This window comes from Hemicordylus capensis, chromosome 2, assembly GCF_027244095.1.
Source record: "Hemicordylus capensis ecotype Gifberg chromosome 2, rHemCap1.1.pri, whole genome shotgun sequence".
Lineage (NCBI taxonomy): Eukaryota > Metazoa > Chordata > Lepidosauria > Squamata > Cordylidae > Hemicordylus > Hemicordylus capensis.
Genome location: NC_069658.1, coordinates 60,009,614 through 60,035,975, shown reverse-complemented (window position 1 = coordinate 60,035,975; position 26,362 = coordinate 60,009,614). Strand labels below are relative to the sequence as shown.

The window sequence follows — 26,362 nt, the reverse complement described above, 5'->3', positions numbered from 1 at the left end:
TGGACTAGATGGGCCTTGGGCCTGATCCTGCAGGGCTGTTCTTGTGGTCTTATAAGTTTACATAAAAGCATCACAATGGTGGCCATCTTATCTCCAATCTCTGTCCTAATAATCCCTAATGTGGAATTTATTTATTTTTTTACCTCCACTACAAGTTTAGCCAAGAGTTCCCTTTGTAGAAGCCATGCTTTTTTGTCCTCTGCAAGTCTTGTTCTTTATGTCTTTAAGAATTAAAGCTTTGATCATGCTTTTCACCAACATAGGATGACACTGAGTTTAGGATGGTGGTTTTGTAATTTATTGGCTCTGCCGCGTCACCGCACCCCCCACCCCCAGCTCTCTTTTAACACTGATTTGAAATAAATATTGTACCCAACATTTTAATTTAGTTATATTAAAATTTATGTGTATATTAAAGTAGAAACATTAAAATATTTTAAATAAAAATTGGTCATTTCTTGGCTGCCTTCAATAAAGAAGCTGATTTTAGGGACAAGTTGCATATTTTTGTCAGAATTATTTGGGTTTCTTTTACATTTGAGCACTTTATGAACTTCTGAGTGTCATATCAGTTTCAGTTGCTATTCAAACTTGAGTTGCTACTTAGCTGAAGTGACATATTTAGCCTTTAATGTTTGTTCCAATAACTCAGCCCTCAACAACACTACCATCTAGGCAAGCCATATGTCTGCCTACAGCAATGCAATTGAGGAGGTGGCAAAAACCTTTCAGCTGTTTAAGCAGCTGAGAAGCTCAGCTGGCCTCCATCATGTTTTGTAATGCCATGTCCTCAGATAATTTTTCTTGTTATTCCTTGTCCAAGACCTCTGTGCTCAGAATGGAGCACCAGATACTGGAAGATAATCCATTATCCCCCAGTGTTCATTTCATTAGAAATAAGAGCTTGCTTTTGTTGCTGACATCACACTCAAAGTTCATATTGTACTGTTATTCTTGACACCTTTTAGCTTCTTTTCCACATAGCTCACTTTCCAATATTTCCAGTATTTTCCCCTAACTAACATCAGCAGGCAAGTCTACAGGCTGACTGTATCTAGGTAACACTGACATGTAATAATTCCAATATATTTACTTCCACAAAAGAATCTTGGGTTCAGTTATGGGGAGAAATTAATGGGAAGCCCTGTACCATGTCACATAAAAGGTTCAAAGAACTATAACAACCTCATTTACAACTGCTATCTCTCATTCACAGGAGAAGCTTTTTCTTTTAAGGGGGCATTGGCATTAAAGTAAAGGGCAAGAGCCCTAAGCCCAATTTGAAATCATGAAGCCTGTCATGAAACCAGCACAGCTTGCACCTACCAATACCTGGGTGCTTTCCTGACTGCACGGGAGGAAGTGGTGTAAAATCTGACAGCTAACCCTAATGTTTTGAAGTCGCTTAGAGTTAGCCATCAGATTTTACACCATTTCTTCCCATGCTGTGAAAGAGAGAGAGAAGGGGAGGAGACAGGTGACATGATGGCTTTCCTTCCCCCCCACCCCACTGATGAATCTGTGCAAGAGCACTTGCAAAAAAAAAAAATTGGCTATTGCAACTGAAGGAGGTATTGCTGGTACCGTTGCACAAGAGAATGAAAGGGAGCACCAAAGCAAAACACACATAACAACCTGTGTCCCTAGACCATGAAGCAGACAGGTCATTTCAGTTACTTACCCAGACTCATCAATAATCATAAAACACACAGATACACACACACACACCCCTAAAAGGCACAGAAGGAAAAATAGTCTGCCTCAGTGAAAGCCACACTTCTATAGCTGCAATCCTATGCACTCTTACTTGGGAGAAAGCCCACTGAACTAAATAGTTTACTTTTGAACAAACCCAGCAATCCTAAAAACTGTTCTCAAAACCTTTAAAGAATCAGCTACTATTTTCTCACGCACATACAATGTTTTATATCTGAAACGTCAAGATAAGAGCCGAATACAGGCTGTGGCTGTGTAAACAGCACCTTGCTGTTCCCATATGTAAGACTGTGCCAAAACCCAGATCATACAAATGCACATCAAGCCGATACATAGGGAAGCAATTTTAAGTTTCTATCTGGAAAGCACTCTGGTGAATTCTCTTCTGTAGTTCTCTAATTCTGTAGAAGATCCTCAAAACATAATGTGGACCAGCACATCCATATCTGCACTGCAAAGAAATGCATCCAGTGCACTCTCAAAGCCTGTGTGGAAATGTACCATATGTCTTTGGTTCTGAATCTCCTGAGCTCTAAAATCCAAGCAGTGCTTTTGCTGTATAAATGGTGGAAACTCAGTGTCAAAACCTTGAGTCACAATGCTCATTGGGCAGTCTTGGGCAAATCACTAAAAGTCAAACCAATCTACCTCACAGTATTAATGAAGCTAAAATATCTTCCTCAAATAAGAAGGCACACATGTAGCAAATCAATGTTTTTAGTCGGTGGTCTATTCAGAGGGGGGCAGGTCATCTCACCTTCTCAGTTTCCTTGAGATCAGATCAGGACCCTCAGGACCAGAACAACCACAATAGCATAGCTAACAGTGCTACTAATGGAGGGCTTCACTGTGCATAACAATTACAAAGTTGGAGACTGGTGTTTGCAGAAAGAGGAGAATAGTTGGATCAGTGCTTTGGTTTAGAGAACTGATAACCATCAATGACAAAGTAATCGTGATACTATCTCAAGATATTGGGATTTCAGTTAGGCATAAAGTACTGTGCCCATCACACACTGCACTGCATTACTTTGATAGACTCAGGTATGTCAATTAACATGATTTTAATTCATGAAACAAAAGATTACTTTTTAAAAAGGCGAGGCAATACTTTCCCAGCAACCTATAAAGGGCATTTTTCAGGGACTGGGAGAAAATAAAATACAAATCTTCTAAATATTCCCCTTTGCTTTCCAAATAATCTACATTTTCATTGTACTTAAAAGCAAAAATTCCTAATTCCTGAGAATCTACATATTTCCAGCAACAACAAAATCTATCTATATTCTAGAGATAATGACCTAATGAGAAGATAATAAACTGCCATAATCTCTGTAAGGTTTTGTAAAGACAAATAAGTGCAATACACTAACTATATTTTTATTTCAGTGAGAAAGAACATAGAGATGGTTAGTTTCCTGTTACATTTTAATTCCTTTTAAATAAAGTGGAGAGGCAAATCCTCCAGAATGTTTTACAAGAGAGAGGGTGGGGGGAATATGTAGGTATTCCTTATTCTTGGTTACTTCTCACTTGATTTGTGAGAGCATCTGAATAGACCTACATACTTACATTATTAGTAAGTGCAATCCAGAAGAAGGCAGACACATTGAAGGGCTTATTCAGTTGTTACTTGGCCTACAGGGTTGTGTCTCGACTGGGACTGAGGGTGAGCATCAGATGCAAGCATTCCTCCCTCTCTCCTTGGGCAGAAGGTGACAAGTGGACTAATTCACAAAGAAATTCTGCATTCAGATACTTCCACAATCTCCCAGTTCAATTGTTAACTTCTCCTCACAGTAAAGAGATCCAGGAACAGAAGGAGAATATAAACCTGATCTCACCTCAGGAGAGAGACAAAGTAATTTGGCTTTGAATGAAGCTAACTCCTACTGAAATCAAAGTTAGGCACTTAAAATGTAGGGAATGTGCACAAATGTTTTGGCAGGGCGCAGAGCCGTATCTTTAAGCATGAATAAAGCATGTCTTTACCTGCTCCTCCACCACTTTTCCAGGTGCACCACTGTGCCACTCAGAAGTCTAGACGTGGCTGTGGGGCTTCACCCAGCAGCCTGCGGTATGAGAATGCATGGCCACTGCACATGCACGGTGGGCTTGTGTGTTCCACTGCGTGCAGGCTGTTGGGTTAATAATAATAATAATAATAATAATAATAATAATAATAATAATAATAATTATTATTATTATTATTATTATTATTATTATTACTCGATTTCTATAACGCACTTCCAAAAATGGCTCAGGGCGGTTTACATAGAGAAATAATAAAGAAATTATTATGTGGACTTCTGAGAGGAGCAGCACTGCACTCAGAAAAGCAGCAGAGTGGCAGAGGAGCAGGTAAGGACCTGCTTCACTCATGCTTAAAGGTACCATTCCCTGCCCCAGCAAAATGATTTGGTATATCCCTACTGGACGTGCCAAATCGATTGGTACACATCACTATTAAAATGTGACAATTCAAATGAACTGAAGCATGCTTTATTTTATCTAGAAGCAAATATATAATAAAAATAATAATTAAAATATCACTGTCAAAGAAAAACTAAACAAACTTTTCTGGCCCAAATATTTGTACTGACACATCTGCCTGTGATGCCTCAATAATTTCCTCACAGAATCCTACAATAAAACTTTGTAACACTATGCTCATACAAAGAAACATCATTAATGAACCAATTGATCATGGATATAAGCATTTGGGTGCTTGTCAGATTTAAGCCAAATTTCATAAAGTCTGTTTGGAAGAAGGCAAGGGCTGTGTGTCAAGGAGCTCTTGACATCTTGTCAAACCCAGTAAAGTATCAAGAAGCTAGGGATGTGTTTCATCAGAAAATTCCAGCATGGAATAAAGTCCCTATTTTTCACCTTTTTAATTAACCAAGTTATACAAAATAGGTACAGGGTTGTTAGTGGCAGAGAAAATCAAAAGGATGTGATACAGGGTGGTGGAAGCAAACTACTATATTCTGAGTTCTAGATTTTGGCTATAGTATATATGCTGACTGCCTTCATTATCAATACACTTAATCAGCATTGATCCCTAGCCAGAAAGAAAAAGATATAAATTAATCCTTTATCTATTGCAATAACTCAGAGTTTACATCAGGTTTTTTGTGGAAGCATATGGAACTGTCATGTTTATTCAGGCCACATCCTTTATTCCTTGCATATTTTCCATGTTTTGCTTCCAGAGAGCTTCCTGATCCATGCATTCACACATCTGGCTTATGTGTATGAATTCACAGGCTCTCTTTGTGATGTCCATTATTTCCAGCACTTTGAACTCATTTCCTTCCCCTTCCATATTATTAGGTTTATCATATTAGGTTTATCATATGACATACATTAGATATGCTTAAGAGAGCTTTTATTCTAAAATATATCATTTTCTTGCTCCATCATTCATTATTTTTAGGACCATATTATTGCATGTGATAATATGTATTCTGTCATATATTGCTATAAAATAAATATTACTGGTCATCTCCTTCCCATTATCAAATTAATATAAACACAAAGCTCAATACAATCCAGAGGCTGGAAGAGTTATTTCCAACTAATGCTGGTGTAAGAGAAGAATAAACAGGTTCTCACCAGTAACAGATGATCTGGAGGAGATCAGATGACATTCATAAGTATGGGTTCTGCACCTGCGCAGGACTATCTGGGTAGAGTTCTATAGCTCCTCACTGCGCCCAAAACTACTTCCCTGCTCGTGCAGGTGTTCCATTTAAGCTGGCAGTTGGGCACTCTCCTTCTCAGTTCCTCCTTTTTGGCCAGCTATGCACCGAATTCACCAGATATCCAGAACACACCAGCCAAACACATTTTACAAGGTAAGTGGAATTCACCTTTATTTGTATAACTTTAGACAACTTTCCCACCTTATTTATGTATTTATTTAATTTGTTGTGTAAATCCCATCCCTTGTGACGTGAGGACAAGGCGGCTAAGTGGACCTTCACATAAGCATTTGCTAGCCTACTCTGCTTTAAACTGGTCAAATAAAGCAGCACATGCCTGATCTTCACTGAACATGGTTTAAAACCATGCAATCTACCATACTCTTTGAAATGTCTCCACTTAGAGACATAATTCCTCCTAGTGGAGGCTTTTATCTCATTAAGTAATATTTTTGCTAAATGTCTATTCTCCAGGCTGTTAAGCACAGGGCCCCTAGACTTGGATGAAGCACCTAATCCCTCTTCAGAGGGAGGAGATATGTGCATTGTGGTAGACTGTGGTATTTCCCCTTTGACAGTTTGAGTACTCAAGGAAACCACGGCTGCCTTGGCCACCAGGGGGTTACCAGAATGCAGTTTGCCCTGTCCTGCAGTATTTTTGCCACCACCCTGCTCAACAGCAAGTAAGGCAGAAATATGTAAAAGTATCCTTGAGTTCAGGCATACTGGAAGGCATCCCACTTTGTGCCTCGACCTATTCCTGCCTTCGAGTAGTAAATATGGCATTTCTTGTTCTCCCTGGTTGCAAACAAGTCTATCCCAGGAGCACCCCAAGTCCTGAATAGGATGCAAGAGATATTCCCAATTCATGGGCCACTTGTGTTGTCTCAACACCTGAGTCCTGCTCAATGCATCTGCCAGGGTGTTTTTTACTCCCCTTATGCGTATCACCCGAATGACTATCTGCTGCACGATACACCAATTCCAAATTTGTTGGCTCGACTAGCACAATGAGCGTGGCACAGTCCCTCCTTGCAGTGGCAGCCAATGAACACGCCTCTGGGCGGGTGGCGGTGGCGGGAGGCACCTTTAAGAGTAAGTGAATTCGGTGCTTACCTCTGCTCCCGCCACACCTGAATGCTGTTCGGCAAAGCAGCGTGCCACCCAGCGGCCCTTGAGGCAGGGAACTGCCTCCATGGAAGCCAGTTGAGTGGAAGAGGTGATTTCCCACCGCAGGGGCTGCTGGGTGGCACGCTGCTTCGCTGAACAGCATTCAGGTGTGGCGGGAGTGGAGGAAAGCACCGAATTCATTTACTCTTAAAGGTGACTCCCACCGCCCGCCTCCCTGCCAGCGGCGTGTTCACGGGCCATCTTGTCTGCTTATGTAAGCTATTGCAGTCAGGTTGTCCAGCTGCACCTGAACAACACTGCCACTTAGCCGAGGCTTGAATGATTTGAGCCCCCCAAATACAGCCAAGAGTTCCAGGAAATTGATAAGCAGACTCCGCTGTTTCGGAGTCCACATTCCCTGACTTTGATAAAAACCATGAATGCACCCCCCTAGCCTAGGAGAGATGCATTGGTGGTCTGCCAAGCTGTATGCTTGGGAACTTGAAACAGGTATGCCCTGTTGCAAGTTCACCTCTGCAGTCCACCACTTGGGAGAAATGCTCTCTGTTCCTGTGTGCCCAATACTGCCCCTGTGTATTCTATCTTTTTCACAGGGGTAAGGTGCAAATTTTTCCAGTTTGCCTGGCTCCTCCAGCAGGTGGAGCACTGTTGAGATCTGCAAATCTAACTTGTTGCTGGTCTTTGCTGCAAGGAGCCAGTCGTCAAAATAGGATACAGAGCTACACCTTGTATCCTCAGGTGCACCACTATCACAGCCATACACTTGGTGCACACACATGGCGCTGTGGACAACCCGAATGGAAGGACGTTGTATTGGTACACATTTGTGCCCACCATGAAGCGAAGGTACTTTCTGTGATTCACCTGTATACCAATGTGAAAATACACATCTTTTAAATCCAGCATTGCAGCCTACTCCTCTCTGTTTGGCAGAAGAAAGATTTGCTAAAATGCTATCATCCAAAATTTTCCATAATCACATTTGTCAGGAGGCTGGTATGAACCCTGTCAACGATTGTAAGAGCAGTACTTGCTATTCACAGTCGAAAATGTTGTAGATGTGAAAGTCTTAGCTGTATATTTTGATTTTTAAACTTTTCCCATTGTTGAATCTGTGTCTTCACAAAATAAAACCTTGCAATTGAAAGACAGTTACTCTATTTTCTCTCTCTCATGTCCTGCAACAGAGCTATTGATTGCAGCCAGGCATGTCTCTGTAATGTTATGGCTGTAGCCAGCGTTCGCGACCCTGTCTCGGACAGATGCTTAACATTACTAAGCTGCTGACATGTTAGAGTAGTAGTTTTTGACAATGTTTGCTCAAACCACTTTTGGAAAACCTCTGTAGTCAAAGCTGCATGCTCCTGATAAAGTGAATCCCAAAGTGAGTGGGTATATTTGGTCATGCAAGCCGTATAATTTGCTATCTTATTTGCTAGACATACAGATGAATATGTCTTCCTTCCCAAGACATCTAGTTTTTGTCCCTCCTTATCTGCAGGCATAGTATGTCTGTGGCCTGATTCTGATGAAGATGCACAATAAATGACCAGTGAGTTAGGTACTGGATGCTTCATCAAGTACTCATTTTCATCCTCCTGAACCCTATAAAGGGTCTCTAGACGTTTTGATGTAGGAGTTGTTGTTTGAAGTACAGCCCAGGCCAACTGTGTTGCCTTTGTGATGACTGGCAACATTGGAAGGAATACAGGCTGAGACACAGCTGCTGTCTTCATAAAATCATAAACTGGATCTTATAAGTCTGTATTTTTCTTTTTCAGATCTAGACCCAAGGTTGAAGCCATCCCCTCAATTTGCCTGTCATAGCAACAGAGTTACTCTGAAGGTGTATTAGCTGGAGCTACAGGCACCACAGGAGTGGGATCTATTGGAGGCTCTGACTTATTGGAATCTCAGAATCTGAATCCGTATCCATATCATCCAAGGATTTCACTAGTTCCGCAGGAACATTTGGTCTTGCAGAATTAGCAGCATGAGTAGATGTTTGATGCTTTAGAGTCTGCTGATATGCTGCTTGGGTGCCAACATTATGTGTACTTACAGGAGTATTCATTAACACTACAGTCTGTGTACTGACTGCAGGTCTTTTAGGAGCTACTACCATACCCATGGTTTGAGTACTCACAGTAGGCTTAGAAGGTTGAACCCCTACAGAAGTCTGAGTCACAGTGGACAAGTGGGCTGTGTGTAGTGGTGTCAACTGTGTTGCTGCAGGCACCATATTCTCATAAGAACTTCTCCTTGCTTTCCATAATTTATACTCCTGATATTTATAATCAAAACCAGGGGATTCCATCGCCTGAAGAGCTCTAGTGCCCCCCATTCACCATGGGGCATCAATCTTTCCTCCTTGGAAAAATGTGCAGCCCTGCCCCCTTTTTTAGAAGCTCCTGAGAAAGGAGATGAGATGTAGATGGATGGACTAAAGAACTAGATGGTTGCATCAGTCTCATAGGGGACACGGTTGGTGTTTTAGGCACAACAATTGGCCCTTTTCCCAAGATGTAATCATCATCTAAACCATGGCTCAAAAAGCCATGGAAAGTGGAAGCAGAGGGGGTGCTTTATTTAAGACTCCAGTAGGGTTAGCAAAGTCTGTGCAGAATTAGGGTCCAGATTAGCCTCCATCTCCATTTGCACAGGCACTTCCTGGAAATCTACTGGAGATTGAGCTGCAGAATATGCCTGATATCAGGGGAAGGGTGGGGATTGCTGTGGAGTTAGTGCAAGAGAAAGCTGATGGAATGCTTTGTGTGGTTACTTTAAACATAGCCAACTGCTATTGTTTCCTAGCAACAACCGCAGTCTTTTCTAAACTAAAAAGCCCTAGGTGATGTAGTCTTGCCTCATAGGCAACGTGATCTGGGCCCCTGATCATCTTGGTTGCCCTATAGCAACCACTCTTCCACTGAGGAAGAGAGCGCCCAACTGCCAGTTTAAACGGAACTCCTGCACAAGCAGGAAAGCGGTTCTAGGCTCAGTGAGGAGCTACAGAACTCTACCCGGATAGACCTGCACAGGCACAGAACCCATACTAATGGAGGTCATCAGATCTCCATCCAGATCATAGATATTCTCAAGGTTCCTAACTTTTGCATGACTATGTTTCTGTATAGTCTGCAGAAAGGAAATTAACAACAATAATTTGATGAGAATATACCAGATGATTGAATAGTAAATATTTTATATGTATTCTGGTAATGAATATTACAATATTCACATTTACTGATGGCACCAAACTTCTTTTGCATTTTCTTAAACACTCAGAATAAAAGCTGAGCTCTGGAATATGTTTTCAATGTCAGAGCACAGCTTGAAAGATGTGAAATAATTATAAAGTAGAAGATGCCTTTAAATGGATACAGAGTGTCTTTCCTCACTACTTGGTAAGAGTAATTACAAGGAGATTCAACATATGTGAGTGAATGGCTAAACCCATTAGTAGAGTTGCCAAGTCGGAAGCCAAAGTACTGTCTACCTTTAAGAATTGCACCTCTCACTGCAACAGCTCCAGCTCATTCTGTTCCTAGCCCTGCCATCCACCCTCCTCCCCATTCTGCTTTAATGCCAAAATCCACTATGTAGCAATGGCAGGGTGTCTTGGTCTGGCAATAGCCAGCCCTGTGAAGAAAGGGGCATGGCAAGCAAACCAACCTCTTGCTTCTGCCACCAAGTGGACGTGTAGCTCGTAGTCTCCAACTATAACTCCATTAGAGTGGAATGGCAACTAAGTGTGGGGTGTGGAACAAAACTCAGAAAGCATAAGAGGTCTGAACAAAAGTATGTCTTTACTTCAAAAGAAAAACAAAACAATGCAATTTATATTCTTAAAATTGTTTTCTGAGGATCTTAAACAAAACATGAGCAAAGGATAATAAAACCAAGTAGAATAAGCACATCCAGCCATCCTGTCTAAAATGGTGTCCCTAAAGCAGCTAGTTTCACCAGGTGTTCAGACTTTCCAGCAGCTTTCTTCTTTCTGCAAGACCTCTGATCCTTCTTCTTCTGGCTTTCTTTCTCCTTCTAACTCTCTCTGGTGCCTCTCTCTGACTAAAACAACTTTTCCCAACTCTGCCTTTAAAACGACTTTCCGCCTCTAAAGTAACCAATCAGGAGGGCAGATTTGCATTCTTGGTTTCTGTTCTTGGGCTAACCTTTTCACCTCAGGCTGTAATTGATTTCCTGGGCTAACTTCTTGACCTCAGACTGCCATTTTAAACACACACACAACATAACCATAACATAACACAAAATGGAGGACAATTCCAAACCAGAAAGCAGTAGCGGCTGGGGTGGGTGCCACCTTTAAGCATAAATCAGAAGGTGCTTACCTCTGCTCTGGCAGCACCTGCAAGCTGCTCCAAGCTGCAGTGTGCCAATCAGCACTCCCTGCTGTGGGGATCGGCTCCACCACTCACCTGGGCTTCTGTGGAGTCGATCCACCACCAGCAGCCCAATGAATGGCGGAGCCTATCCCCCACCACAGTGAGTGTTGGGTGGTGCGCTGCAGCTCGGCTCAACTTGCAGGTGCTGCCGGAGCGGAGGTGAGCATCTTCTAATTTATGCTTAAAGACGCCTCTCACCACCCGCTTAGCGGCACCCACACTGCCCGCTACTGCCACACTGGGGGAAGGGAATTACTGCCCTAAGTGCCAAGAAGTGGCTACAAAGCTGCTATAGCTAGCATCATACAAGCACCCAGTAGCCGAGTGGACAGGGGCCTCAATGCTATCTTTTTTTAGTAGGAGTGCCTGTCAGTTCAGCAACGGTGCACTTGCATGGCACTGGCCACGGCACCTTCTGCTTCTGCTGCTAACACCTGGCATCTGAGGGTTGGGACAGAAATTTGCCTGTCTTCTGCACCATTGCACAGTGGATTAATTGCACAGCAGCATTAAAGCAGGACAGGAAAGAGGGTGGATGACAGGGCTGGGGAGGGAATGGGCAGGAGCTGCTTTTTCTCTTGCTGCAGCAGGGAGTTTTCTGGGTCTATTTTCTAGGTTTAGGCCTGGCAACACTACTCATTAGTCTATGCAAAAATGTCTACACCTCCTTCAGGTATAATGAGGAAGTTGGGAAGCAGGGGGAAAGAGTTATACTCAACGTTTTCCCTACCTGAGTACCCAAACAGGCAACCATCAGATGAGTAAGGAGTTTAGCTGCGAACATTGAAGACCTGGTACAGAAGAGGTGTGAAAAAATAGCGAAGATGAAACCTGTTATAAGAAAAAGACAGATAAAGAATGTTATTGATCTATATGTCAAACAGGTAGTTTGAGAAGCGTCACACAAACAAGGTTCCTAATCCAGAAAAACATTACATACATTTAATTTAGTTAATTTCAAAATCTCCATTTCAAAATTTCTGTCTACTTAGAACCCTAGGCCCTAAATCTTTCTTGTCTTTGAGTTATTTTCATACTGTTGAAAATACACATTTGCCTAGACTGTCACAGATACCTTATGGGAATTCTCAGTGGTGGCATTCAAGCACAAGCAAATGACTGTTGCATTGTTCACTGAAGCAACTTCTTGTACAGCACACTGCAGTTTTATGACAAGCCACTGTGTTGCATGAGATTCAGTGACTAGAATTATGTGAATTTTCTCCTATGTCCTATCCTCTACACATCTTTCATGGTTGCTAATCCTCACTGATGAGTTACTACTCTCTTCTACAATCATGTGAATTAACAGCTAATCTTAAGCATATTTCCTGAGTATCTTTTACATTTCCTCCTGATGCTGCTGAAACCCAGTGTGGCAGAGTAACATCTTGGTTGTTCTCTGTTTCAGTCTTGACTCGTCTTGACTCCCTATCAAGTGCCCAAATTTGTAAGCCATTTTTGTGCCACATTATGTGGCAGCGTGAAATTTTATATTTCTTCCAGTATTGGTTGTTTATACAGATGTTATTTGTATGAATTTTAAATGTTAATGCCATGGAACTATGTAAAATGTAATTGTAATAAAATGTAAGTATGTGCAGGAGGCAAAGGGTTGAAGGTGTTTCAGTGAGCGGAAGAGGCTGCAGTAGTAGGATCCCTGCAAGCAGCTTGAGGGAACCCTGTTTAGGTTGTAAGAGTAGGCGGCAGTTTGGCAGAGGAGAAGACAGTTAGCTGTTATAGGGGTTGGCAAGAGGGTGAGTATTGAGGCTTGGGGATAAAATAAAACTAGACAAGAAAAGTGACTTCCCTGACAAAGGAAGAATGGGTTTTTTGTAGAGGCAGAGGAAGTTCTGCACTCTAAAAGGAAAGCCATTTTCTGTTCAGAGAGAGACCTGGGGAGTCCTCAACTGGGAGGCAGGTCTGAAACAGAACAGAGTAACCAAGCAGGGCATCCTAACCCTAAAAGATACAAGTCACACAGAAGAAATCTTACACCACAAAACTTCAGCACTGTTACAAGTTATAAATTTATGTTTGATACCCAAAGCCAATGAACTTATTAGAACTTGTTCAACATCACCTGAGTAAGCTTAAGTAAAATAAAACTTGTTACTTCAATGCTATCAAGGTGCAAGAAAAACAGGTTGCTTACCTGTAACTGATGATCTGGTAGAGATCCGTCGATATCCATAAGAATGGGTTCTGTGCCTGCGCAGGAACCGGACAGTGGCTATGCCTGAGCTTGTCAAAGCGCCCAAGCCATGCCCCCACGCTGTGGCATGCTATTTAAGGCGTGGCTGAGGCGCGAAGTCCCTCAGTTATTGGACGACCACCATGGAGGTAAGTTCATCCATGACGAATATGAGTGTCCAAATGAGTGGAAAGGGCCACACACCTGTACGCACATAGAGGCAGCACTACTGCAGAGGGGAGGATGGGAGGGTCTTATGGATATCGACGGATCTCTACCAGATCATCAGTTACAGGTAAGCAAACTGTTTATCCGTCGATGCCCATAAGAATGGGTGTTTAGCAAGCTCCAATTTGGAGAAGGAAGCAGTAGTAGCTAACGTAACACTTGTTTCAACACACGTCTCCCAAAGGTAGCCTTCGCAGCAGAGCATACATCTATGGCATAGTGCTTTACAAAGGGGGATTCCAAGGACCAGGTGGCAGCTTTACAGATGTCTTCAAAGGTTACCCCAGAAAGGTGTGCAGCAGAAGAAGCATGGGCCCTGGTGGAGTGGGCTTTAATGGCTTCTGGAGGTGGTTTATCTTGTAGATGATAAGCGAGTAGAATGAGTTCCACCAACCACCTCGACATCCTTTGCCTAGAGATTGTAGAGCCTTTATAGTTGGGCCTCTATAGGATATGAAAAGTTGGGTAGACAGTCTAAATGCCTTTGTGTGGTCCAAGTCATACAGAAGGGCACGGCGTACATCCATGGCATGCAATGACTGCTCTAAAGCAGAAGTAGGGTTCCTGAAGAAGTTGGTAAGATGATATCCTGGTTTAGGTGAAATTTGGATACAACTTTGGGTAAGAACGACGGGTCCAGACGCATGCGGACTTTGTCTGGGTATAATATCGTATAAGAGGAATCCACCCTGAGGGCTGTGAGCTCGCTCAAACGTCTGGCAGTAGTAACAGCAATCAAGAAGGCTGTCTTCCAGGAAAGCAACCGCAGCAAAGAGGTTGCCATGGGTTCGAAGGGAGCCTGGGTTAATGATGACAGGACAAATGACAGGCTCCATGGTTCCACTGGAGATTTGACCCTCATCCTGAGTGAGTAGATCTTGATGGCGAGGTAGGTGTTTGTAGCAGTTCCTTGCCAGTCTGCGTACCCGTGGAAACCAGGATTGCCTTGGCCACCATTGGGTCACTAGGATGTAGCTGGTTGGGTTGGACAGTAGATGAGCTACCACTCTGGGTATTAATGGTAGAGGAGGAAATATGTAAGGTGTCTCCACGGACCAATCTAGCTGAAAGGCATCCCCGAGAGACTGAGGGTTGTGGCCCGCCCTTGAGCAGAAGTGGTTGCACTTCGTATTTTCAGAGCGAGCAAAGAGGTATATGGTGGGCCTCATCCATAGGTCGAAGAACAGAGTCACAACTTCTGTCTGGAGTTCCCACTCATGTTGACGGTCCTGCAGGAAGACCCGGCTGAGGTCGTCCGCCAAGGTGTTGTCTAGGCCCTTGATGTGTATGGCTATTGGATAAATCTGGTGCTGAATACACCAGTGCCACAACTGTACACTGAGGGTGCATAGGCTGCGGGACACTGTCCCTCCTTGGTGACTGATATAGGCTTGTGCTTTCATGTTGTCGAGGTGAATCTGGATGACTTTGCCGTGAAGGATAGGCAGAAAGGCTTGTAGGGTCTGGAAGACAGCCAAGAGTTCCAGGAAGTTGATGTCCAATTGGGCTCATTGTGGGGACCACTTCCCTTGGATTTTGTGGTTGTTGCAATGGGCTCCCCAGCCCTGTAGAGAGGCATCTGTAGCCATCCAGATCGTAGACGAAGGAGCCTGGAAGGGAACTCCGCTGAGTAGGTTCTTGCATTTCATCCACCAGGTAAGTGACTGAAGAACCTGTGGCAGAAGCAATAAGCATCTCATCTGGCTGTCCTTGGAGGAATAAAACACTGACAGGAACCGGAGTTGAAGTTTCCGCATTTTCAGCTGCGCAAAATGGATTACCATGGTGCAGGATGCCGCCAGGCCTAACAGACATTGTATCAGGCAGGCTGGTTGTAAAGGCTGCTGATGAAATTGGGAGACAAGATCCTGAATGCAGGCAAATCTGTGTTCCAAAAGGAAAGCTTTCTGCTGTACTGTATCCAGAATTGCTCCTATGTAGGAGGTAACCAGTGTCGGATCCAGATGTGATTTCTTCCAATTTATTTCTATGCCTAAATCATGAAGTAGGTTCACTACATATTGGATGTGCAAAAGTAACTCACTTCTGATCCTTGCAGTCAGGAGCCAGTCGTCTAAATAAGGATAGACCGTCACCCCCCTGGTTTGCAGGTGAGCAATGACTACCACCATGCACTTTGTAAAAACCCTCGGGGCGGTGGACAGTCCGAAGGGCAATACATTGTACTGAAACACTTGGTAACCGATGGTGAAACCGCCTACGGAGTCACCGGCGCGACATCCCTAGGCGGTTCCACAATAGAACTAGTATCTTCTGGGCCAGATTCAAAATCAGAGGACCTGTAACGCTCCGAAGGCGAATCAGGTGGTGGACAGTCGTCCTTGACTGGGCGAGACGCAGTCTGTGTAGTAGATGTAACCAGAGGGACTGGTATTGTTGTCTGTGTGGCGTCTGAGCAAAGGGGAACTGCAGAGGTCTGAGAAGCCCGCTGGGCAATGGCTGGGGGAGAGGTTTGAGTGGCTACCGACCTGACAATAGAGCATGGACGGGCTGGTGCCAAGGGCCTCCAAGGCCTATTACTCTCATCCCCATATAGGCCAGCAGGAGAAGATGTGCCCAGGGAAGGGTGGCGGTACCCACAAGAATGCCATGGAGTTGGTGGTCTTAGGTGGCTGGGTGATAGTGGAGCAGAGTGTAGGGACGTAGAGGTCACTCCCTGCGGGGGCCGCTCTAGTTCTGTTGACGGAAAGCCAGTAAATGTTGAGTGTGTACTCAACGTCAAGTCCAGTAGTGAAAGGAGGGAACGCATCGCTGTTGGGAGAGATTCCTCGGCATCGACATCGATTACTTGGAAGGTTGGCAAAGCTGCTCAATATTGAGGGGTGACTTGTGTGGAAGCAGAGAGGATTGGGGTATGCAACGCGGAAGGCAAGTGTACAGCATCCTGTGGCGTCGAAGGAAAGGTTGAAGAAGCTAGAGGAGTTGGGGCTGGAGAAAGAGCACTAGCCATCGGAATCGAAATTGGTGTTGGTGACGAGCGTTGAATGTTCAAAGACATCTCGGTATCAAATGTCATCGGTGTCGAGCGAAGAACAGTATCCATGGGTTGTTCGGCGTCGATTTCTATGGGTGTCGATAAAGTAATTTCCTCGGAGCAGGTCGGTATCGAGGGCCCGTTGGCGTCGAAGATTAACAATGTCGAAGGTTCAGGATCCAACGTCGACAGCGTAAAGAGATCCTTCGATGTCGAGGGCGCAGAAATTGAAGGAGAATGAGTCGATGTCAATGGCTGTGCTGAAGAAGGGGACAGTGTGCGGTCCCCTGAGCTCTCCCGATCCTTTCAACGCTTGCCCTCAAGCAAGGTGGAGTGGTCTTCCCTTCGAAATTTAGTAGTTCTATCTTGTTCTTCGGAGTGGCGTGAAGTTTTCGAAGTGGAAGAAGAAGAAGAAGAAGAAGTGGAAGAAGACGACTTCGACTCCGAGGGTTTTTTGGCTGGTGTCGATGCTGAAGTCTTTCCCGATGTCGAAAGTTTTTTCGACGTTGAGAATTGTTTAGTGGAATCAGTGTTGGAAGATTTCTATCCGCTTGATGTCGAAGAGGGTTTTGTTGCCTTTTGCGCAGGTGTGGAGTGTGCAGCAGTCGTCAAAGGACGAGGCGTGCCTGGAGTTGAAGAGCTTAGTACTTCGTCATAAATCGCCGCTCGAAGGCGAAGCGCCCGATTTTTGCGCATCTGTTTCAAAAAGGACAGACATATTTTACAGGAGGTGACATTATGCTCCTCTCTCAGGCACAATAGACAGAGGTCATGGAGGTCCATCAAGGGCAGTTTCACCCAGAGGCATAACGGGGGAAAACGGCGCCCAGGGCAAGCTCTGCGCCTGAAATTGCACCCCCCGCCCCCCTCACATACCTGCGCCCTGGTCGGACTCCGTGGCAGTGGCGGGCGGCGGATCGCGCGGCGGTGGCGGGCAGCGGCGGATCGTGTGCCCCATGGCTTGTGGCGCACAGTGGTGGCGTGGGAGTGACCGAATGAGCGCGGCGGTGGTGGGTGGCGGCGGATCACGCGGCAGCGGGAGTGAGCACGGCGGTGGCGGGCGGAGCAGCAGCGGATCGCCGAGTGCACAGAACGACACCGAGGCCTGCCATCTGGCCCGGCGTCGCTTCCGAACTGCGAGGCGCGCCTGCGCAGATCATTCTAAGAACTGCGCAGGCGCGCCTGTACAGTTGGGAAGCGACGCTGGGCCAGACGGCAGGCCTCGGCGTCGCTCTGCGCACTCAGCGATCCACCGCCACCCCGCCCGCCACTGCCACGCTCACTCCCACTGCCGCCTGCCACCGCCGTGCTCACTCGGTCACTCCCACGCCGCCACTGTGCGCCACAAGCCATGGGGCACAAGATCTGCCACCACTGCCACCCGCCACCGCCGCATGATCCGGGGGGGATGGGGGGCCGTGGCACTTTCTGGCACCCCCCACGTGACCCAACAAAGTGGCGCCCAGGGCACGTGCCCTGCCTGCCCCCCCCCCATCGTTACGCCCCTGGTTTCGCCCTGCAACCCTCACACCATTTAAATGATTTTTTCTCCTCAGCCATAATCGAAGTCAGAGCCATTCCATGGTCAGATTACCAAAGAGTCACCAAAGCCAGTCCGAGTCAGAAGCCAGAGAATCACGTCAGCCGTTCTGTTTTAAAGATCCAACGAAGTCCGATTGCCAGTCCAAGTAAAAAAAACAGAGTTAACAATATGGATAAACAAAGAACAGAGGAAACTTTCCAACAAAGAGGCGGCAGACTGTAGGTCCAAGCGCAAGGTGGTCGGAAAAGAACTGAGAGACTTTGCACCTCAGCCACGCCTTAAACAGCACGCCACAGCATAGGGGCGTGGCTTGGGTGTTTCAACAAGCTCAGGCATAGCTACTTTCCAGCTCCTGCACAGGAGCAGAACCTATTCTTATGGGCATCAACAGATTTCGAACCAGATCATTTTATTTCCTCTCCTACATTCACCAGAAGTGTTTCACCGTGCTACAAAGCAACTGTTATATTGAAGAAATATAACAAAGAATAAGCTCTGTCACAAGTTATAAGACTGTGATTAGTTTAGTTAGTCGCTTTACTTTGGTACATGACAAAAAGGAGAAGGAGGAAAACTACCATTGCAGCAGTATAATTATCCAATACAACTGAATTTAACCAATTAAAATTAACATAAAATAAATATCCACCAGTCCAACTAAATTATAATAACCACCTAGTCAGTAATATCCAACTTAAACATATCTTGATAAGACTGTGGTGTTGGTCTCAGGTGGGTCAAAAGAGTATGAGTGGTGGTAGCATCACAAACAGCAATACTGAATTTGTAATCAAGGGCGCATGTGAGAGAAACTGCAGCCCATTCTGACTCCGATATGCATTTCCAAACATGTGTTTATCTCTTTCACACATTACATCTGTAAGGTAACACTTAAAATCTAAGATGTACAACTAAAATGTATTCTATTAAAAGACCCTAAATGGCTACTGAGTTTATGGAGAACAAGGATGAACTTTTCCTTACTTGTACAATTGCTTTGTCAAAGTGAGATCCTTTCCTAGTCAATCAAGAGTAAAATCAATGAGGGTATTCTCACGATCACTGGAAAGCGGATTAAGGGAGTTTAGCCCGCTTTCCAGTCATCATAAGAACCAGCGGGCTCGCAGGCAAGCCCGGTGGTTCCCTGGTGGCTAGCCCGCCAAAGTAGCCCTCCCCTTAGCCCAGGTTAGCGGAGTGAGCGCTCTGCTAACCCGGGCTTCCTGATCATGTTTTGCTGTGGTGCGGCTCCGCGGCACAGCTAGACATGAGGAGACCCCCGGCCGGGAGGGTGCAAGCAGCCTCATGGGCTCAGGGGTCTCTCCAGGATGCCCTCCACGGGAGCCAGGTGAGTGGCGGAGGCGATTCCCTGCTGTGGGGGCTGCTGGGCAGCACGGAGCACTGGCTCCATTTACCTTAAAGAAACCACCTCCCCCCCCCGGAGGCGCATTCACGAGCCGCGCCTGGTCTGCGGGGAGAGTGGGCTAAGCCCACTCTCCCCGCAGAACCCCCTTCAGCGAGTCTCACTGATCATGAGACTCACCTCAAAGTGTAGTCAGTTGTGCAGTACTCAATTGGAACAATGAACATTATGTAAGACAAGTATGGACCAGCAAAAAAATGTGGCAGTATATCCCTGGTGTGGAGAAAAAAGTGTATGTTGTGAGTTTATTGTGTGACTGTGTGTTTGTGTGTGTGCACACACATGCACATACAATGATCAACAGATTAATAGATTCAGTATGCAACTTCTCCCTCCATTCCTTAGGAGAGTTTGCACAAATACATTTGCCTGTGTGTTATTGTGGGGGTGGGAGGGTGGAGCTAAGCCTCCTCACCAAGAGCTTAAGTGTGTCAAACACCTTCCCTCTCAGGAACACACAAAGGTGTGAAATAAAGGTGTAATAAAGCTAAAGAGTTTTGGATACCTTTCCCCCTCAAAAGCTGAAGGGGTTGTGACTGTTTTGAGGTAGTATTCTTCAAGCTAAGAAATTCCAACTCTTTTTGTTCAAGCCCTTCTTGCCACTGAGGTCCATTAGCACCCATCTGGTTGTCTGTTAAGTGAGTTTGTGAACATTCTGCTCCATTGAGTTACATTGAGACGGCGGGGGGGATGGGTATCCCTGTCTTAGCTTTTTCCCCTGCAGATTTTTCTGAAACTGACATTTCTGCAGGTTACTCTCAGTCTGCTAGTACCTCCCTCTCACACACAGATGCTCTGGTTATGCATTCTAAGGATAAAATTTCCAGCTCTTTCAGAAATAGATACAAGATATGAATTTACCCTTTGACCAAAAATTAAAAGAATAAAACCATTATTTCCTTTGTCCTGTAAAACGTGTTCCCATTTTGAGTTTGTATCCTTAATTACAATTTATTTAGTCCTGGATCCAAAGAACCATGGAACTAGTTTCACATGCCTAATGGAGTCTCGGGCTTTTATTACTCAAACACCAGTCTCTCACTTTGCTTAGCACATCCCTTTTGGAAAAAAAGGGAAATTTCAAAAGCACTTTGTGATATGGCATGGGGGTCTGGCATATAAAGGACAAAAGTAAAAACAAAAATCCGCGGGTTTGCGGGTTGTGGAGTTCTAAGCCCTGAACGTTTTGGATCCTACCCTATTTTTCTTCTCCACATATCCATTTTTGATTATTTCCAGCAAGACCTGAGAACAATTTCCTCTATCACTCTCGGCTTTAAATTCGGAACACCTTTTATTAATATAAAAACAATAACGCATCAACTGACCAGAAATGCAGATGAAACCAGATGAGAAGAAAGCTTCATTGTAAGACGACAAGCTATCTGTCTGTGCATAGGCTGCATAAAGAGACATGTGAGAACAAGAGCATTCCACATAGTCTGAAGAATCATCAATCAGTTTACAGAACTGACTGTCAGACAACCAGCTACAGGGGAAACAAAAAGGTAAACAATGTTAATTCATTAGATTTCAGACTGGAAATCAATAACTATAATAAAATCATGAGCAAGAAATGTGGAACATTGTTGTGAGAGCTGCAACTGTTCAATCACAAGCACAAGACATGCTTGTTATTCTTGTGATGGAAACAAAACTTGGAGATTCCACCCAAATGAGGGTTGTTGCATGTTAACATGCCATGGGAAACACTTACCATGGGAATGAGGAATATAAAAACAAGAGAGAGAACAGAATTTGATCAGCGACTATGCCAAAATCCAGAAAAAGAATAGATTCTGGTAGCAGGTTCTTGGACTGACCTATAAATCTGGGGTACTTAAGAAAGAGAAAATATCTTGCACTCCACTTGTTGGGGTTTGATCGGGGCCTGTCAGATCAACTCACATTGTAGTTATCAATTTGTGCTGGTTGTTAGTAGGGATGTATGAATTGATTCGGGTACAAATTGATTTGTACCTGAATCTGGCTGATTGGGATGATTTGTCTCATTTCCTACCAGAGAATCTACTCTCAGAACAACACCTCCGACACTGAAAACAACAAAACCCAATGCCCCATGGGCTTGTCGTTCTGGGGGTGGTTGGCACCCTATGTGCACTACACCACAACCCGCTCTGTGCCACCTTGGTGCCCCCAAAGTGGAGTTATGGGACTGCTGGAATTCCCCAATATTCCCTATGGGGAAAAAGCTTAAAGACACACAAATTTCAGAAAAAAACTGACAATCACGCCTTTTACCAATTTTTCTTTGAAATCTGGGTGGTAGCAGGCATCCATTGGGGCACTACCACCTGACCCACTCTTCTGCCCCTAAAACCCCTTTTCTGCCCTGAATCTGCCACAAAGACACGGACACTTCAAAAAAAAAATCAACTTTGGCCAATTTCTTTGGAATCTGGGTGGGAGCTTCCTTGCACCCATTGGGCACTACCACCCACCACAACCCACTCTGGGCCAGCTTGGTGCCCACCCCCCAAGGAGTTATAACTAAGGCTGCTGAAATCCCCATTAATCCCTATGGGGAAAAGCTTAAAGACATGTGAACTTCAAAAATAATAATTTAAAAATCACCTCTTTGCCCAATTTCTTTGAAATTTGGGTGGTAGCTTCCACCCATTAGGCACTACCACCCACCCCACTCTAGTCATCCCACACTAGCAAAGGAGTTCTGGTCGCAAAGTAGTCTAAATCAGAATGAACTGTATTTGCCCACCCTTAATTTTGACAGAACAATTCAGAAGTCTATGAAGTTGTTCCCTCCAACCCAATATAAACATAAATAGTTAGTTCATCTAATCATTTATTTTTATATAGGGTATTAAATTTGACACTCCAAAATGTTTCCAATACATAAATTAGCATTTGATAATTCCCCAGTGAATATTAATGCTGTAGTTTGAAGCAAATGTAGATCCTAACAGAAAATTAATTTGCTACAATAGAAAAAGGAAAGCATCAAAAACCTTTGTATAAGGATCAGTAAGACTTTTCCATTTAGCTGTACCAATAAAGTGGGGGGGGGGGAAACAGAAAATGTACCTTTCAGCAGCCTGATTCCAAAGGAGACACAAAGACTTATGAGGAACTATCCGGCTATCTATAGAATGAATCCGATAGGTAACCTCATTGTTATCCTTCAGCAGAAGTGGACTCTGACCCTTCAAACTCATTGAAAAAATCTGAAAGAGGCAAAGTGGACACACATTTCTTTCAAAAACATTCCTTATTTGCACCCTAAGCATATGCAGCTGCCTTATCCAGTCAGGCCATTACTCCATCTAGCTCGCCACTGTCTACCCTGACTAGCAGCAGTTTCCCCAGCCTTACTACTTGAAGTCTGTTCAGCTAGAGATTCTGGGATCGAACTTGGGACTCTTAATGCAAAGCATGTGTTCTACCATATACTGATTACTTTCTAAGGTAGAGGCACCAGCTCCTCCTCAGCAAAGGAGACTAGAGGATCTAAACTAGAGCTGGCATGTATATAGCCTCTAAATGTAATTTCGGTGAATTTGGGTATGTTGGAAGTGACTCGGGGTGGAGCAAATACCAGGATTTGTAGGGGCTCCCATTAAACTCTGTCACATTTGGGGGGTGGGGGTGAGAGGGCAGCTTAATCTACCTTCTTTATCACAGAAAATGTTGCACCTCTGTGGGCAGTGGCAGCAGGAACAGCACATCAAACAAAAGGGGCTGATGGAACGGGGGTTACTATTCACATTTGAACCCATAATCCCATGAGCAAACACCTGGCAAGAGTGCCCAGCAAGACTGTCAGGCTTAAACCATGGAGTCACATTGTCCATAAAATTATAAACCAAGTTTGTTCTCAAACAACGTGTGCACACATCTGAAATACTGTTCAACTCATTTATGTTCGCAGAGTAAACTAAGGCTGTTGTAAATGAAGACTGCAATCCTATGCACACAAGCCTAGAAATAAGTCCTGTTGAACATAGTGGTGTTTCTGAAGAAAACATGCAAGGGATTGAGCTGCAAGTATATTAACTGCCCTGATATAAACACCAAGTGTCACACATCTGTTCTGGTAAAAAACTGAGATTGATCTACATCAACATGGTGTTACTCAAAATGTATGTCATAAACACTCGCTAGCAAAGTGTGATTTAACTCAGTTTCTATTGAATCTCAACATTCAGAATCAAAAGGCTTCCCAACTGTTCCCCAGCCTTTCAGCTGTCTAACCCGGGACTTAAAAAGACCCCTTGTGACACTGTAGCTGTAACAGCTGAACAGTTAAAACAATAGATGCCAGGTGATCTGTCCATGACACTTGGGTCTTCATCAGGCCCTCTGATGTTACAGAATGCCTTACAAATCTAGAGTCAGGATGCTGTTCCACTTGCAAGACTAATGGCCCATAGTGACATCACAACACACCAGTCAATGGCATCAAGAGACACAAGGAAATCAGAGGGGACAGGGGCAAAAAGAAAGAAAGAAAACAGGATTGAGGAGAAGCATGCAAGTTTCAACAATATTATTTGTGGTCTATCAAGCCAAGAAGACTCTTGGTAATACCCCATTAACCAAGTCTGTCCACAAACCTTGGGCAATGTCTCCTAATCTAATTCATGCATCTGATGCTGTAGTATGTTGCCTGCAAGTGTTCATTAAAGCAGTTATTATCAAAGATGCAACTAGGGTCTGTGAGTCTATCAATCTATGGCTACTCTTTCAGACCATATTAAGCATCTTTTTATCAAAGTGTTGCACCTAAATTTAAACAAAAGGAGTATCTAATCCTATAGCAATGGTAAAACTAAGCAGGTATAGCTGTGATTAGTGGATAGGAGATAACATTCAGACTAAGTAATTCTGAACTTTCTACAGGAAAATAAAACAGGATTTCAGTATAACAAATAATATTTAAAAATACCTTATTTTTTAAGGCAGTTCCTTTATCACCAGTTATAAACCACTGTTGGCTGCTATACTCAGTGACTTGAATAAACCTACAGTCCTCATCTTTAGAATCAGACAATGCAGAAACTTCCAACAAGCGATCGGGAGCTCTGATAAAATCACCATCTTTCCCATCAAACCTATGCCCATTGATTTGCTGCGGATACCAGTAATGGGACATAATTACAATAAAAGGGCAATAGTCAAGGATGGTTTTGCCTCTGTTAAAAAACAAGAGGAAGTACAGGCACATGAAATGGGGAAAAAATAATATATTACCTGTGAAAGAAAATAAATGCAGTAGTTATTCAAGTTCAGTTTAATACCTTTATTGGCTTGTTTGCTTGTAATATCATTACTGTATTAGAGTACCAATTTATCAGTCATTACTACTATACCTCCAGGTATTAGTGCTGGTGTTTTAATATCTTGCCAAAAAAGAATTACAGCATCTCAGATATGCCCTTTTATATAATATAAATCACTATAAATCCATTCAAATAAGATAATCTTTTCAAATGCTGAAAATTATCATCATTTCACAGAATATCAGATTTTTGTAAAGGCTATATTATACAAGTTTTGCATGAGATTTTCAGTTTTATGGGGCTATGATGCATAGACAGATCTTCAAGTGGGCTTTAACATTGTCTTCAATAATAAGGTATATTCCTTTACATTTTATATGTGGAAAGACGCTTACCTTTCCCCCTGTGATCCACACATTATTCCAATAGAGAGTGAAAAGGCAAATTTCTCAGTTATATCAGCAAGAAAGCTGTAGCCCCGGGTATCCGTGCGTTTTGGATTAATAAGAGCACAGAGAATATCATACAAAAGACTTCGGTTTTTATCAGTGAGTGCTTGCTTTTCTCCTTCAGATATCACCTTGAAGAGTGAAAGTGGAGAAAGAATAAAACGATTCAATGAATGCATATGGCAATCATACTGTACTTTTTGTATTTCACTTTCACTCTTCATGCTGAAATTATTTTACAATAATGAAGATTTTCTAAGACAAACATCCCATCCCTCCTAAAGAAATCCTATTGATTTCAGCTGACCTTCCCCCTACACCGCCCAGCACATAATGACCAAAATTCAAAGCCCTGTGGGGCAACATTCAAATAGAGTTCCATGAAAGTCTGGGCAGCCCCGTTCTCTCCAGTATGGGACAATGTTCTGCAGGTGTATCCCCACTGCATGCCAAAATTGTTTCCCGACATGTCTGCTTTTGTTCACAGAAATTTCTACTTGCATATTAGAGCCACCAAGTGTGTAGGCAATCCTATAAAAATGGAAAAGCAGCCCACATATGCAGCTCTGCAACTGCAATAAATAACAACAACACCTGTCAAACCTTCATAAACAATTATCAAAACAGTTCAATCACATTTTGCAAGGAGGTGATATTGAACAATGGTTAACAACTGGGAAATCTCATCTCATCATGAAAGAACCAGCAAAAGGTGCAGTTCCAAGTAATTATAGACCGATAACCTGCCTGCCAGCCATGTTCAAATTATTAACTGGAATAATAGCAGATGAAGTAATGCAACACTTATTAACTAATAAGCAGCTTCCAGTTGAACAGAAAGGAAATTGCCCGAACACCAGAGGCACCGAAGACCAGCTGCTGATTGACAAAATGATTTTGGAAAATTGCAAGAGAATAAAAACAAATCTAAGTGTTGCATGGATTGACTACAAGAAGGCCTTCGACTCATTGCCTCATATATGGATACTAAAATGTTTAGAAACAACTGGTGTCCGAAAAACATTCAGATATTTATTTATTTTTTAAAAAGCAATGAGCATGTGGAGTACACAGTTAACAATCAATGGTGAGACATTTGGACAGGTTGGCATTAGAAGAGGTATTTTCCAAGGGGACTCACTATCCCCTCTGTTGTTTGTAATTGCCATGACTCCACTTTCACAAATACTAAACAAAACAAGCCTCGGATACAAAACATCTAAAACATCAAGTAAAATCAACCATCTGCTGTTCATGGATGATCTGAAGTTGTATGGAAAGTCCCAGTCAGAAATCGAATCACTGCTAAACACTG

The 26,362-nt window shown here is 43.6% G+C and overlaps 1 protein-coding gene across 17 annotated transcripts in view; it reads right to left on the bottom strand.

The window, feature by feature from the left end:
- Positions 1 to 26,362, bottom strand: part of ADGRV1 (adhesion G protein-coupled receptor V1) — a 457,213-nt gene that overhangs the window by 194,086 nt on the left and 236,765 nt on the right. For 13 of the 17 annotated variants that reach the window (XR_008315164.1, XR_008315162.1, XR_008315163.1 and 10 more), the window contains 5 exons: positions 24,994 to 25,178; positions 24,265 to 24,511; positions 22,404 to 22,543; positions 20,669 to 20,829; positions 11,691 to 11,791 (listed from right to left, as the gene is read on the bottom strand). Coding sequence is in view for 12 of the 17 variants with exons in the window: in XM_053290673.1 (XP_053146648.1) it covers positions 11,691 to 11,791; positions 20,669 to 20,829; positions 22,404 to 22,543; positions 24,265 to 24,511; positions 24,994 to 25,178 (834 nt within the window). In the remaining 5 variants the exon portion in view is untranslated. Of the gene's footprint in view, positions 1 to 3,288; positions 3,444 to 10,346; positions 10,782 to 11,690; positions 11,792 to 20,668; positions 20,830 to 22,403; positions 22,544 to 24,264; positions 24,570 to 24,993; positions 25,179 to 26,362 lie in introns of those variants that run through there. The other 4 variants (XR_008315165.1, XM_053290674.1, XR_008315166.1 and 1 more) reach the window with 4 other exon arrangements.